Genomic DNA, 13879 nt, shown 5'->3' with positions numbered 1-13879 from the left:
CTTGTAAGCTGCGGGGTTAACGATCATCGCTAATCGATACAAGGCACAAGATTCAGTGATTGGTTGTTGTGAACAGGGGCAAGAGCTTACATTAGTCCTTATGTCAGCTTTTTGGCCGCTACGGATAAACAAATACGGGTTCTTCAATCAGGTCTATCAAGCATTCACTGTAGTTTAATATATTTTTCTGAATTATAGATTGGCATGCCTACGTGACGGCACATTACAACTGTTTACATGTCTTGTATTCTTCTTTGACATCCTCATTCAGCATCTTCAGAACCCTTCCAAATCGACGCCAAGCATAGAATCACACTATAATCCTATGAAACATTTACTAAAAACCCCCTGCACCTTTCATCTTCATCATCATGCCATAAACACCTTTAACCAATCCCATAACCGTCCCTGGATTTCCCATGTACCCTTTTCCAGGCTTCCCCTCAGCATCCCTCCAAATGCCATCTTCAGCAACCTTGCCAAACCTCTTCGTGTTCTGGTTCCTATCAATACATTCTCTCCATTTCTGACATATCTCCACACTATCAACCATGAGATTGATCTCCTGACTATGAAACCAAGATTGAGTATCTTGATTACCACTTCCTTGTATTCCGACACTGCCATCGACGATCAGAAGCTTTATATGACAGGAGCGAGCTTTGAAGGAGTGATGGATGGGATGGTCTTGGTCCTTTCCGACGTAGTTGTATATGTGCAAGAGTTTGCGCTCAGGGCTATCTTTAGTGAGGGATGAGACGAGGTTTTGGGCGATTTGGTCATTTGTTCCGCCTTGCCCGGGGATCATTTCTCCCGGATCGTTGTAGCCAAAACACACATAGTATGTAACTTCTACTCCTCTCTTCAGTGCTTCTTTTAGGGCTGGAATCAATGGGGCAGCATTGAGATCTGGTGTCTGAATGAAGATGTTGTGTTTGGCATTCCTGATCAACGACAGCCATGCTTCGTTCTGGGGCACATGGACGCTTTTCGAGTCGATACCCCCGTATGGCGGTCGAGATACAAGCGCCATCGGAACTGGCTTTCCATCACCAATTGTCGAGATGTATGGCGTCATTTCGTCTCCTGAGTCAATCTCAGGTCCAGTAGGCGCAATTGGATGCTCGACTGCAAGGTTGAGCTGGCGATTTGCCGCTTGAAGACGCGATTCACCCTCTTTCAGGGCGTAACATGACTGCATGCGCCTGACCTCTCCCTCTATGTCATCATCGTAGTGAGGGCGATCTGGGAAATGCTCCGGTAGGGGTTGTTCATCATCAGCTTGTATGGTGGTGAAGTCTCGCAGATGTGAGGCTTCGTTTTTCGTCGCTGTGGAATTATCGGCAGAGGTATGCAATCCGCCCTCAGTTGCCGGTGTCTGGAGAGATGGAAGTTCTGGGTGAAGAGCATTTTGCCAGGTTATCAGAGCAGTGTCGTATATGCTATCAACTATAGGCCCTTCAACATGGACCATCATCTCCAGGTTATCGTTGTCTTCCGTGTTGTTACTCATGACAGCAGCGATCTTGCGATCCACGACGCAGAACTTGGCGTGCAGAGTACCCAAGAATATTCGATGCAGGCTGACCACCTCCAGGTCGACGTTTGGAATTTCCTCGGGCGAAGGCAAGTCGATCGTCTTGGAGGTGTACGACTTTGGTTTGACAAACTGATGTGGGTTTATAGCGTTGCATGGTCCTGGTTTGTCATACATGATCTTAGCAACCACTCGTCTCCCTGTCTTTCCGGCTCGGTTCGAGAGTTCGATCAGAGAATTCTTAACTAGAGCTTGCGCTACTGATGGTGCCCAGGAACATGTAATAAAAAAAACTTCCTTCTCAGCCCGCACGATGAGATTCGAGCAGTGGCGCATGACATCTGCAAGGGGAGCAATGACTGTGAGAGGCATAGTTCCATGAGAACCCATTAACGGGGGCGACACGACACCTGCCATTGGGTCTTCATTTAGACATTGTAGAGAGTCGGCGAATGCTTGGAGAAACAATGGACTTGGGGTCGTCGGGCCCCAACGACCGCAATGGAGGGCTGCTTCGATGGTATCTTCGCTTTTCTCTGTGCCTTCTTTGGCTGAGATCTGGTGATGTAGTCCGTGCTCGTGATGGCCGTATAGCTTCTTGATGGCATTTCCTGGGGTCTGGCTTGGATCATTTGCCAAGACGGAGCTCACCGTTTCTTTTGCTTGGCATAAGTCGTAGACGTGTTGCGAAACCATTTTCACTGTTGATACTTTTTTGACATGCAAACAAAACGGCAGAGCCATTTGCTGATGGTCATGGTCTCGTCAGAACTATTTATCAAGCCCAATTACACAAACGTCATTTAGTCAAGGTTGCACACTCCTCCAAGCTATACTTCCCGTTTCCTACCCATCTTTTGTTTTATTCCCTGGCTAGTGGATGTGATATTACCTAGGCTTACGTACCTTTGTGCAAATTCCCTGATTTAAGTGGCTACACGGTACCTTGGAAACAAAGCTCTTGGCTATGTAACAGGATGTAGCTTCTGCTCCGCCGCCAACGGTCTAGCTCAATGCTAAACCCGGGATTTTGTGCCGAGACTAATTGCGGCACGCAACTTCCGGCCGGGTTAACCGAATATACACCTGAGAATGGTCATGGCAGCTCTTCGTCATGTCATCATGTTGAATGTCGACATCAAAGTCGCCGTTCTATTACTGGCGATTGAAATAGTTAGAGGCACTTCCTGTATTAAATATCACGTAAGATTGTACATACAGCTTCTAGACATTACTGTACATGAACTAATTTTATTTCATGATTGGTAACTCCAACCTTCGATCTACACCCCGGCGTTGCCTCTTTTCCGTTCTTGGACATAACCAAACTCAGAAAAAACGCAAATTGAGTCAGCTACATGGGGCTTGGATGATAGACCTCATTCGCCATTGGATAAATTTAGATTGGCGTAGCTTCTTCTGCCAGGCTACAGCCAACCATCACGTCTCGCTTACGGTGGGTGGGCCTCTTAGGCTGGCGAATTCTGTTGGTTTTTCTAACAGGCCTACCCGGTAACGCTACATAAATTGCTGAAATGCAATCCTCATTGCATTACAAACAATGAAATTCACACCAGCGCAAGCAGCACGCTCTCCTGTTTTCAATGTCGTGGTCGCAAGGTGAGATGTGATTGGCCGAGGCCTAGCTGCGGTTAATGCGTTAAACTTGGAGATGAATGTGTGTTTCCAGACTCATAACAGAGGCAAAGGATTAGGGAGAAAAATCCTGCCGGACACTTGGAGACTTAGTAAGGTGGGTGATGTTAAACCGTCAGGCTAAAACAAGGTGTGCTCTCTTAGTTAGTGACTCTCTAGTTATCACGGTCTATACTCGGTTTAACAGGTGATTGTGACTCTGCTGTTAATAGCCTGTTAACTAATTATGTTATTAAAGCTCGATTAGAGGAACTTATTAGCCAAAGCCGCTAACTAGATATATAAATAGATAATCCTATTTATAAAAAGATATTAATAGAGAATTAAATAAATAAATTAAGAGTATTTATATAAAAATTAATTAAATAATAATTTTTATTTATTTAAAGTTAAGTTATTAGTAATATTTAAAAAAAAATAGGTTAATTATTATAGTGGTTCCTAAATAGGAAAGCTAGGTAGGTTTAACGGTATGGCATTGACTAAAGCTTAAGGAAGAGAAGACTATTCTATGAGGCAATTTCGAGAAAAGGGGGCGGTTCGTAGTCGAATCGTTATTATCACCTGACCGATAACTAACAGGCCTGGTTATCAAGAAACCAGATAAGACAGGAAGTGGGGCTTGCGTAACATTTCCCTTACATATTTTAATATTTTTTCACCTTTAGACTAGCACTTTATATAATAATAACTACTAATAATATATCTAAATAATAGTAAATATTAGCTATTGGATTTCCTATTTCACTATGTAAATAAGAATGTATTCACACTGCCAAGCCAAGTACAGCACTGGCCTATATACTTGCCAAGAGTAGATCAATTCCAAACAGCTACTAATACAAAGTAATAGTCTTGATCCCACATTGAGACTCCGGCATTTCTTGTTATTTATCTATAAATTAGACAAAGACCTGGCTCCAATCTTCATTTTCGCAATACTCTTTGAATGTGCGCGGCTGGCGCGCCAGGTTCTCCCGATTGCTATGAGTATAGACAGATTCCCAGATCCCATGGAATTTGAACATGTCGCTCATGTCGTCGATAGCGTGAGCTGGTAATCCCGCCTTTGTCATGCCTGCTCGGCTTTGCTCGTCGCTGATTTTATTGTATGAGATTTTCTTACCCGTCACTTGACTGAGAATGTCGATCTGTTGCACAATATTGAGCCATTCCCCATGCGCCGACACCACCTTGCCGTCCCCCTGATTGAACTCATCTGACTCGATCGCTAGTCGGACAAAAAGACCGAAATCGTAGTAGGTATCAAGGAGCGGCATCAGGGTATCTTCGGACCAGACGCCATCGACGACATAGGTACCATCTCCGACGGGACGCGGCCGGCAGAAAGTAGTAAAGTTGTTCATATAGCCACCAGCGTATATGTCGACGAATGGGACTCCAAGCATCCGTGCATGGTCAGAGATGGACGCCTTGGAATCAAAGTGATAAACCTTGGTAAGTTTGCCTCCCGAAACCTGGGTCGCGTTAGTCTCTGAGGAGATCAGGAGTAATTTAACGCCGATGTTCTTGGCTGCCTCAACCATGGCTTTTCCTTCAGCCGTCTCCCGGCGCTCATCCATATGTTCCCAGAAGTTGGTCATGATCTGAATTTTCTTATCAGTTTCACTTACGGCAATATCGCTACAGGAATCTTACGAATACATATGTCGCGCCGGCGAAGGCTTTCCGAATTCCATCTTTGTTGTCCGCACTAAGGTTGCAAGAGACCACCTCGACTCCTTGATCGGCAAGAGCTTTCGCCTTGGGCTTCGTTGCATCTCTTGTCAAACCTCGGATACGATATGGAAGTTCCGCCGCGGCCAAATTATTGATCACGCTGCCTCCTTGGAGCCCAGTGGAGCCAACCACAGCGATAAGAGGAGCGGAAGTGTTTGTAGAGATGGTCATGGCGTATTATTTGGTTAAGGCTGAGTTTGAGAAGTCAAATTGGCTGTCTTTTAGTGTTGTGATAGTTCTGTTCTCATCGAAAGATGATTTGTCTAAAGATGGTGACGAAACATTGTTCATATTTAAAGGTTCCTCCAATTCAAGCTGGAAGGCGTCAATGAAGCATTAAACGCAGAGCTGCGTCATTTCTAGGAGAACGGTCATATAAAATGACCGAAAGCCCGTTCTCGGGCCGAAAATTACTTCAGCCGACTCTCGATTGCGCCCCATCTAACGCCGCTTTGTAATACAAGGCAGAGGCATTGCGCCGCCGGTATTTCGCGGATGCCGGGGGGCAACCTGAAGATACCGTTGGTCCGATGCGGTGCTCAATGTAGAAATAGTCTCTGTAGCAGCTCCAAGTGGAAGGTCGGAAGATAATTGCACCGAATGGCTAGCGACTTCTTAGGGTAACCCTATTCGAGGCCTTGGACAAAGTAGAAGCCCATCTCCAAGTCTCGAAATAGGCCTTACTATTTTGGCAACAACATCACGGAGGTAGATATTCGTTGGTGAGTCTCGAACTGACTCCAGTCTGTATTGCCATGACACTAACCTGTGGCCATTAGATATATTCTCTCATATGCTTTTGACGTAAGTTCCTTTCATCTTGAATGTTGTGATTACGGCCCAAAACAGCATTATGTTAACATTTCAAGTGTAACGTCCGTGACATCAGGTTAGGCTATCCATATCTGCATAAATGGCTGCGCAACCTCTACTGGAACTATGAGGCCTTTAGCGATACGACCCAGTTTGAGCACATAAAGTGGCATTATACCAAGAGTCACGCCCACATCAGCCTCTTCTCTATCAGTCCTGTTGGGCCCCCACCAGCTATCATGAAGCTAGGTGAGAAAGTGCCCGCCGCACGCCTTCGGCTTGGGTGACAGAGAAACGTGGCTGTCGGGGAGATGGGCATCGGTAAACATGTGACGGTGCGCCGGACACTCGTATCATTATACTTTAAGTTAGTAGAATATAACCAGATCGATTCTTATAAAACAGGAAACCGGTCCAGCGCATTACAAGAAGCAGGCACTCATTTGCCGTGGTCTAAAGCCCTATGCATAAGGTACTATTTCGTATGTAAATTAGTCTGTAATTGCCCAGACGGAAAGGAGGAGTCTTTTACCGCTAGCACCTCTCTCTGGCTGGTTAAGACGCGCGCGGTGACGATCTCCAAAACCAACAGAACTGCCAGCGCAGACCACGGGGTTACTTGGTAACTAGGTACTTCTACGAGTAACCCAATCCACCCATTCTGACCCGTCCAGTGGGCAATGCTTAAGAGTCTCAAGAGGCAAGTCTCCAGCTGCTGGCTCATTTCTGAACAGATTAAGGGTTAGTTCGCCGTCCAATTTAGTATCTCTCGAGAATGTCTGCTTTCACGTCATGTTTCAATATCTCTAGCCTACAAAACCGCACTGCTTTTTATGCCTGTCACTCAAAATACGTTGATTTACAACAGCAGCGCTGTCATTAATAGCAAATAGTATTCAACTAGACCTATACAATAGAAGTCCATAGTGACGTATCCAAGTCCCAAAGCATCGGAACTGGATAAGGCATTGTCTGCTCAAAGACATCCATATTGAAGTCAAACATATTATCAGTATGGTGCTGATGACTTTCCTGCTGGTTGGCATTCGAGGAAGCTTGAAGAGCAGGAGGTTCTACATTGATAGACTCAACTAGTTGTGCACCTGAAGATTGCACAGCGTAATGAGCCTTTCTGTATAGTTCTCGGCAGACCTTTTGGACCTGAGTGAGGTAAGTATTGCCGTATGCCTCGTCTAGAGTTCTGAAAATCTGCATGACGTCACCAACCAAACCCATGTCATTCCGCGCATTCTCGTTCATAGGATTCCGAAGTGTCATGATGCAGAGAATAACAACAGCGCTCATAGGTACTGGAATGACGTCCCTTTAGCCAATTAGTCATTAATTAAAGCCGTGAACTGATGGAACTTACCAGTGAAAGCTCTTCCATGTGACTGGTATAAGCTTGCTTAATCCAATAATGCATCGGGACGCGTTGAGGCAATTCTCTATGGAGTCTCTCATCTTTGAAGGTAGGGCTGACATTTCCGGATGATTTGGTGACACCCAATAAGTTAGACTATGTGCGCGGCTCACAACGATAACGGCATTGTAGTAGGAAAAGTACAACCGCATCAACCCGTGATGCTCGCACCTCCCAGCAGAATCATGAGTGAGAGACGGTGCAAATTCAGTACGCCAGTTCTCCAGCTTCTGCAGTAAGTCCGCCACTGAATCTGCAATGCCATTCGGTGGGGCTTTGCTTGAATGAAGATCTTGGTAAATCGCGCTCTGGATCGCGGCTAGTTGTATCTGACCTTTGAAAAGGTTTAGTTCTTGCCCCTCAACAGTCTTGATGATTTCCGTTTCATCCAAGGAACCCATTGGTGGGTCAACGTAGGCAGCGTTGAGATCGTGACAAGGGGGTCTTCCAGTTCGGAGACACAGTTCCCGGTCTAGACAAATCGCGATCCAAAAGACCTTCTTTCTCATATTGGCTTCTGCTGAACTTACAGACGGATCCTGGCTCTCGACATGTATGCCTATCGAGTGTGCAAGACGCACGGCGCAACCAACGAGCATGAAGCTGGGCTGCGGGTTTGGTGTTCCGATAAAGAACCAGGCAATGGCTAGCAGAGCTTGGACAGAAGACAATTGTGTACTACGCATGAGAACATCCCATGTCCCGGCAAGTGCATTTGATGCATAGGCCCAGGCTAGATCCTCTGCCTCTGCTGATTGAGCTGCCTCCGCTCGACGACGCTGTGCGATTGCAAGAACAGAATTGAGCGAGACCCACCACGCTGGACTCTCAGTACCCGTCCCTGAGTACTGCTGGCCTAGTAGGCACATGAATGCTGGTGCGTTGAAGCAAGGGAAGACTTGGTGCTCATGAGTGAAGAATTCGCTGACAAGGGAGAATGCCCCAGTCCAAGATGGAAGAGGCTTCATGACCCGCTTTGTGAACAAAGGCTCGATAGATGGGTGTGTCCATTTGGACCACGATTCTGGTGTATGCTGTCCTGATTTGCGTGGAGTGGCCGTCGACACCAGGGATATGCCCGATGGCGGACCTATCGACATATTGAATAAGCTCATGAAAGTTTGAGTGATCATGCATACCTACCAAAGTAGCGCATATCTCCATGACCACCAACTATCGTGTCCCGAGGGCTTGTATCCGTTGCTGCCAAAGTCTGAGCGGGACTTGACTCTGTGAAGCTGTGAAGCTCATCATGGGCTTGAAGATGTAACTGAGGATGAGCGACTGTTTGGACGACTGCAGAGTCTGACAACAAGGCTGAGGAAGCACCAGCTCCGTCAAAAGTCTCCTCGCCAATTGTAATATCTGTCGAGTTTCGAGATGGAACTCTAGATCGGCGTTGACGTGGATCGGGCTTGTCAACATCTGCATAGTGGCATTCATTTCCGCAACCCCGACACCGTCCACAAACTGGCCGGGTTCCGTCGCATCGGACCTTGCCTTTCCGACAATGATCGCATGCCTGGCACCACGGAATTAGTCAATAATCGTATTCTACCGTGCCATAGCGAGTGATGGGTACCTTTGCAAGGCGACGTCGACGATCGCCGCGGTTGTTCATTTTTCGGAGTCTAGAAGTCAACAGACGAGAATTCCGGTTCACGAGGGGACGGAATACCCATTCCACGACCCATGACCACTGTAAACTTTAATTATAGTAGCGCTTGTTCTGTGCCTCGGCTCCTGTTCGTTAGTGCGCAAAACTCCGAGACTTCTGTGTCATAGCGCACCAAAACTCCGGACGGGTCCACCAGACGAGACTAGGGAATACCTGTATGTGACCCCCCATTACAGAAGATCTGATGATTTGAGATACCTGAGAGGAGGTGAGGAAAATGAGGAAATCTTCATCAAATGTGACCAAGAAGAGTCTGTGAGTAAGAGAAATCTGGAACGGACACAGCGCAATACCTTGGTGAGTAGGAATTCAGACAATGTGTAGATTGATAGATTGCTCTAGAGTCTAGATATGGCTGCGTTGCAAGATAGAGACGGGCGCTTCAACAACCTTATCCCTAAAGTAATCAATAAAACCCTTTCCAAACCCATCTAATCGCTTTGAGCTACTGACTCCACGACCAAGAATACCATATACAACAAAATGCACAGCAAAGATCCTGGGAAACTCAACACGCTCAATGGAAAACTCTGGACGCCAGTCTTCTCCCAAAAGCTCTTGTACCTTGGCTCGAGACATGAATGAGCGCAGCCAGTCCCACTTGGCCTGCGTGTCAACAAACAACCCAAAGTTCAAATTGGCGCCCTTGTCTCCAGAACGGCCAAGGGCGATACTACCCAATCGCACTTGAAGAACTCCACCGTCAAGAGGCGTTGGTGATTTGGTGTCATAAGATGCCCTTTCTTCCATAATCTCAAACCGAGGAGGAGGTGTAGTCTTGAAAGATTTCATTGTGCCAGTTGCATTCACAAAATGGAACTTCTCCTCAAGTTTGGCTTGCTGCCAAAGAGCTGGATAATAAGCCAGATATGGACGAGGCATAGCAGAGCGGAAGTCCAAAGAGCTGTGGAACCCTACATACAAGTTAGTGACCATGGCATTATTTCCATTCGCCGGATAGACCAACCTGAGTAATGCTTCAATGAGATGTTTCCAATGGCCATCATAATCGCCTGAAGAGCTTCTGCCTTCGTTGACTGAGCGAAAATGCGGAGATACACGGTACCGCTGTTTTGGTTGGCAGGGTTCACAGCTGGAACACCAATCCTCTGAAACTCGAGAAAGTCGAGATGACTGAGCTTCCCTTCACCAAGATGAAAACGAACTTGCTTTTCAAGAAGGGCAAACTTTTGCTCAAAGTTGTGGCCCGTTGCGTTGAACAAGGCCTGCATTTCGTAGCCCCCTTTGTAAAAGAGTGCGAGCTTAGTGGTATCTGGTGGTGGCGCACCGCGAACTCCGTGAACACGAACTCTTTGTTTAAGTTAGCGACGCTGGTACGACTTGGGCCTTGCATACCTGTCTTCACCAACTTGGTCCATCTCAATATCTTCCAAGTAGGCTTTCACATCACTGTTAATGTACACATTGCCTTGCAACTCATAAACGAGCTGAGACTTGCACGTATCAACAGTGACCATACCGCCGGTACCCTCATGCTTCGTGATGACACAAGAGCCATCTTGCGCAATCTCAGCAATCGGGAAACCAGGGTCAACAAAGTTCTCAAGATCAAAAGCGCCGAAGCCTGCAAAGTTACCGCCGGTGACATAGGCTGAGCACTCAATCAAGTGTCCTGCGACTAAGGCACCAGCCAGTTCATCGTAGTTGGTGCTGCTCCAAGACCACCAGTACCATGCGCAGGCGATGACGGGGCTGGCATCAGAAGCTCGGCCGCATATGATGATGTCGGCACCGTGTTGAAATGCTTCATATATGGCGTGGGCACCGAGATAGGCATTAGCAGACACTATTTCCTGAGGTTCATCGCCGCCTTTGGCGAATATGTAGGTCTCAGGAGTGAGAGTAACATGATCATTTAAAGAATCAAGATGAGCCAACGCGTTTTCTCTGTCTTGCGGCATGTGTTTGCCGAGCTTGGGAAGCACGTTATCACCGGAAACATAGGCTACCTTGAGACTGTAACCTTTTTCGCCAATCTGGGAAAGGTTTAGCCTAAGACATTAATTAAAAATGCCATGGGAACGTCTTACCAAAGCTGCTACTTTCACAGCGAGACCTTCAGGATTGAGTGCTCCACCATTGATGGCAACTTTGATCCGCTTCTCTGCGATGGTATCGATCGAAAGTTCAAGGCCTTTCAATGCAGTAGCCTCGTAGCCTGGATGTTGTCCTCTCGCATATGCCTCCGCATTATTGGCCATGTTGACCTCTGATTCTTGTAAGCAACGCAGCCCATCTAAGTTTCAAGAGCCCAAGGCTTACCAGCGAGGTAGTCACCAGTGACAAAGTCAACATCGCCCAACGTAGCCTGCTTATACATCTCAATGGCTGGATCTCCTACAAAATTAACAGTTAGTCATATCTCGATTATGGAAGACTTCTCGTACCATGGTAACCGGAACAGTTAGCCACTCGTACAGGCCTGACGCCGAATTCTCCAGCGCGCCATTCGTTGTTAGAGGACATGATGATTTTGTGTCTCTGAACTACTTGCGAGGAATTACGGTGCAGTGTGTTAGATTGCATAGCCACCAAGCCCTCCTCTAAGGTTGAGGGGTTGCGAGGCGTTGAGTAGAAGTCATCTTTATATCACCCCGCAATTTCGGATATTGCGATTCACAAGTCTCATATCCGAGACAACCGACAGTCAGTACTCCGTACTTGAGTATGTCAGTCACTTGTTCGATTAATGTTTGGTGACATCATTGTCCCTGTGTCACAGTTAGCCGTGTCCCGAAGCCCGCTGTCAGAACTCCGGCGCAAGACTCCGAGGGTCGGATCAAGCCCCAGAACTCCGGAGAGGCCAAAGACATCATTGACTTGAAAGACAGTGGAAGCAATAGTCGGTTTCACTTAGCCGAGAGGATTACTTAAATCCCCGGTTGTAACGGTAGATGTAGCATTGAGAACATCTGTTCCGTTTACATACAGCAACCTTGAGTTTGTTCCAAACCTTGTGCAACATCCCTCCCCAAGAATCGCCCCTCATTCGCCAACACCATGTCGAATTACTCCATTTTCACCGAAGCTACTCGAATCCTAAATGAAGTTCTCCTTCAGGATCCCAGATTACAAATTCCAGACTCTTTCGTCGAAGCCGCCGAGAGAGTCAAGTTCGTTGGAGAAGACGACCAACCTTTCGTCCTCACACCCCTCAAGATCACGGAGTCGAGCGCAGCCCTAAACGCTCTCGTAGCTACAGCTGCAAATGTTGTCACAGCAGAGCGCTATGGCATCAACTACCAGAATGTTGAAATCAACACGGACCTTGCAACCCTGTTCCTTGAATCAGTGCTACTACCCACCATTGGTGGCAAGCACTTTATGCAGAACAACAAAATGCTAGCAGAGCTTGCCAAGATGGACATCCATCAGATGAGCAAGCCAGTCAGGCGATATGCGACAAATGTTTATCGTACCAAAGACGGAAGATGGTATCATCTGCATGGATCTATGAATGCTTTGCCCACGATGGAGATGTTGGGTGTTGAGGATAGTGATGTCAGCACTGAAGAAGCCTTCGAGACCTACACGAAAAAAGTTGCAGAATGGGACTCTAAGGATATTGAGAAGGTCGCCAATGAGAAGTACAAGCAAGCTGGTGTAGTTTGTTATACGCCTGAGGAATTCTTCGCAAGCGAGCATGGCAAGGTCATGTCGGAAGAACCCTTATGGACATCGACTCGCGTGCCAGCACCGAAGAAGCCTTGGCCCGAAGCCAGAGACAGTGAGAGCTATAGCCCACTCGCCGGCATCAGAGTCTTGGACTTATCTCGTGTCATCGCAGCTCCAGCAGTATCCAAGATCCTCAGTGTTCTGGGGGCCGATGTCATCCGTGTCTCCTGCAGCAGGTTACCCGAGTATGCAGCAACAATGCCGGATCTTCAGACTGGCAAGAGAGACGTTGAGATTGATCTTAAGACAATTGAGGGACGACAAACGCTTTCTGAGCTTCTCAAAGAGGCTGATGTTCTTGTTGATGGATACCGTCCTGGTGCCTTGGCAAAGCTAGGTTTTGACTCCAAGTCTTTGCGTGAGTTGAGCCCAAGTCTGATCTATATGAGGGAGAATTGTTATGGTTTCAAGGGGCCGCTCTCGTACCGCTCGGGATGGCAGCAGATTAGTGACTGTTTGGTTGGGCTGTCATACTTACAGGGCAAGTTTCTTGGTCTCGACGAGGCTGTTGTTCCACTGTTCCGTAAGTTCACCGTGTTATTAAATCTCAAGATTTCGTTTCTGACATTGCCTCAGCCAACTCGGACTATCAGACCGGATTGGTTGGAGCCGCGGCTGCTGTCCAAGCATTGTTAGCCCGTACCAAAGAAGATGTAACCTTCGACATCGATATCAGCCTCACGCAGTATAACATCTGGTATTATCGTCTCGGCTTGTACTCTGAGGACCAACAGAAGACCTTAAGAAGCCGGGACTTGCAGTTCAACCCTCGCCATTACGATGATATGAGTGCGCTCGTTGGGAAGACGCATCAATCCTTACAGAAAATTCGCCCGGAAATGTTTAAGCATCCTGGGTACTTTTGGGACATGAGTGGCAAGGAATACGGGCTGGATGGGGACTTCAAAATGCTGGCACCCGCGTTCAAGTTTGACAAGTCAAGTATTGGCTGGAAAGTTCCGACTGGACGTAGAGGGAGGTCGAAGGCTGAGTGGGTATTGTAAATGTGGTGGTAGAGAGTTGTTTGGAGATTGTAGGCGTTCTTGCGAAACATTGCAAAGGACTAGCTGGTCCTCTGGAACATAAGACTCTCTGATGTTCGAGGGTAATGCACTTGTGACTCCGTCGGAGTGTTAAGATATAAGACCCGCGGGCCCCGAGCAGCATGTCATGCCTCTCATATAGTCGCCTGCCAATTTGAGATTACAGAGGTTCAACCAATGAAATCTCACTTTATTGCTAATAGTTCTCTGGCTGCCAAACAGAGCCTCGGAGAAGGTCAAGATAATTCATGTGGATCACCACATGGACCATGACGCCACTCAAGCCAACCGAG

The 13879-nt window shown here is 47.2% G+C and overlaps 5 protein-coding genes across 5 annotated transcripts; 1 reads left to right on the top strand and 4 right to left on the bottom strand.

Annotated features, from left to right (window-relative positions):
• Positions 1-167: 167 nt before the first annotated feature.
• FOXG_04707 (uncharacterized protein) lies at positions 168-2336 on the bottom strand. Its single transcript, XM_018382742.1, has one exon. It carries the CDS (start codon positions 2279-2281, stop codon positions 338-340), a length of 1944 nt encoding a protein of 647 aa, XP_018239522.1. The 5' UTR covers positions 2282-2336; the 3' UTR covers positions 168-337.
• A 1759-nt stretch (positions 2337-4095) lies between these two features.
• Positions 4096-5208, bottom strand: FOXG_04706 (uncharacterized protein; the record flags this gene model as incomplete). The annotated part of the gene is made up of 2 exons (XM_018382741.1): positions 4853-5208; positions 4096-4800 (listed from the first exon to the last, which is right to left on the bottom strand). The coding sequence occupies exons 1-2, from the start codon at positions 5102-5104 to the stop codon at positions 4096-4098; spliced, it is 957 nt and encodes a 318-aa protein (XP_018239521.1). The 5' UTR covers positions 5105-5208.
• Positions 5209-6624: 1416 nt separating this feature from the next.
• FOXG_18888 (uncharacterized protein) lies at positions 6625-8790 on the bottom strand (the record flags this gene model as incomplete). Its single annotated transcript, XM_018399030.1, has 4 exons — positions 6625-7070; positions 7119-8259; positions 8313-8691; positions 8752-8790. 4 exons carry the CDS (start codon positions 8788-8790, stop codon positions 6653-6655), a joined length of 1977 nt encoding a protein of 658 aa, XP_018239520.1. The 3' UTR covers positions 6625-6652.
• Positions 8791-9192: 402 nt separating this feature from the next.
• On the bottom strand, positions 9193-11334 carry FOXG_04705 (uncharacterized protein; the record flags this gene model as incomplete). The annotated part of the gene is made up of 6 exons (XM_018382740.1): positions 9193-9761; positions 9815-10158; positions 10204-10844; positions 10899-11077; positions 11131-11205; positions 11256-11334. 6 exons carry the CDS (start codon positions 11332-11334, stop codon positions 9193-9195), a joined length of 1887 nt encoding a protein of 628 aa, XP_018239519.1.
• A 534-nt stretch (positions 11335-11868) lies between these two features.
• On the top strand, positions 11869-13547 carry FOXG_04704 (uncharacterized protein; the record flags this gene model as incomplete). The annotated part of the gene is made up of 2 exons (XM_018382739.1): positions 11869-13066; positions 13120-13547. 2 exons carry the CDS (start codon positions 11869-11871, stop codon positions 13545-13547), a joined length of 1626 nt encoding a protein of 541 aa, XP_018239518.1.
• Positions 13548-13879: the final 332 nt, after the last annotated feature.

Source organism: Fusarium oxysporum, chromosome 7 (genome assembly GCF_000149955.1).
Source record: "Fusarium oxysporum f. sp. lycopersici 4287 chromosome 7, whole genome shotgun sequence".
NCBI lineage: Eukaryota > Fungi > Ascomycota > Sordariomycetes > Hypocreales > Nectriaceae > Fusarium > Fusarium oxysporum.
The sequence above is the reverse complement of the archived record's forward strand: the minus strand, read 5'-3'. Positions and strand labels throughout refer to the sequence as shown.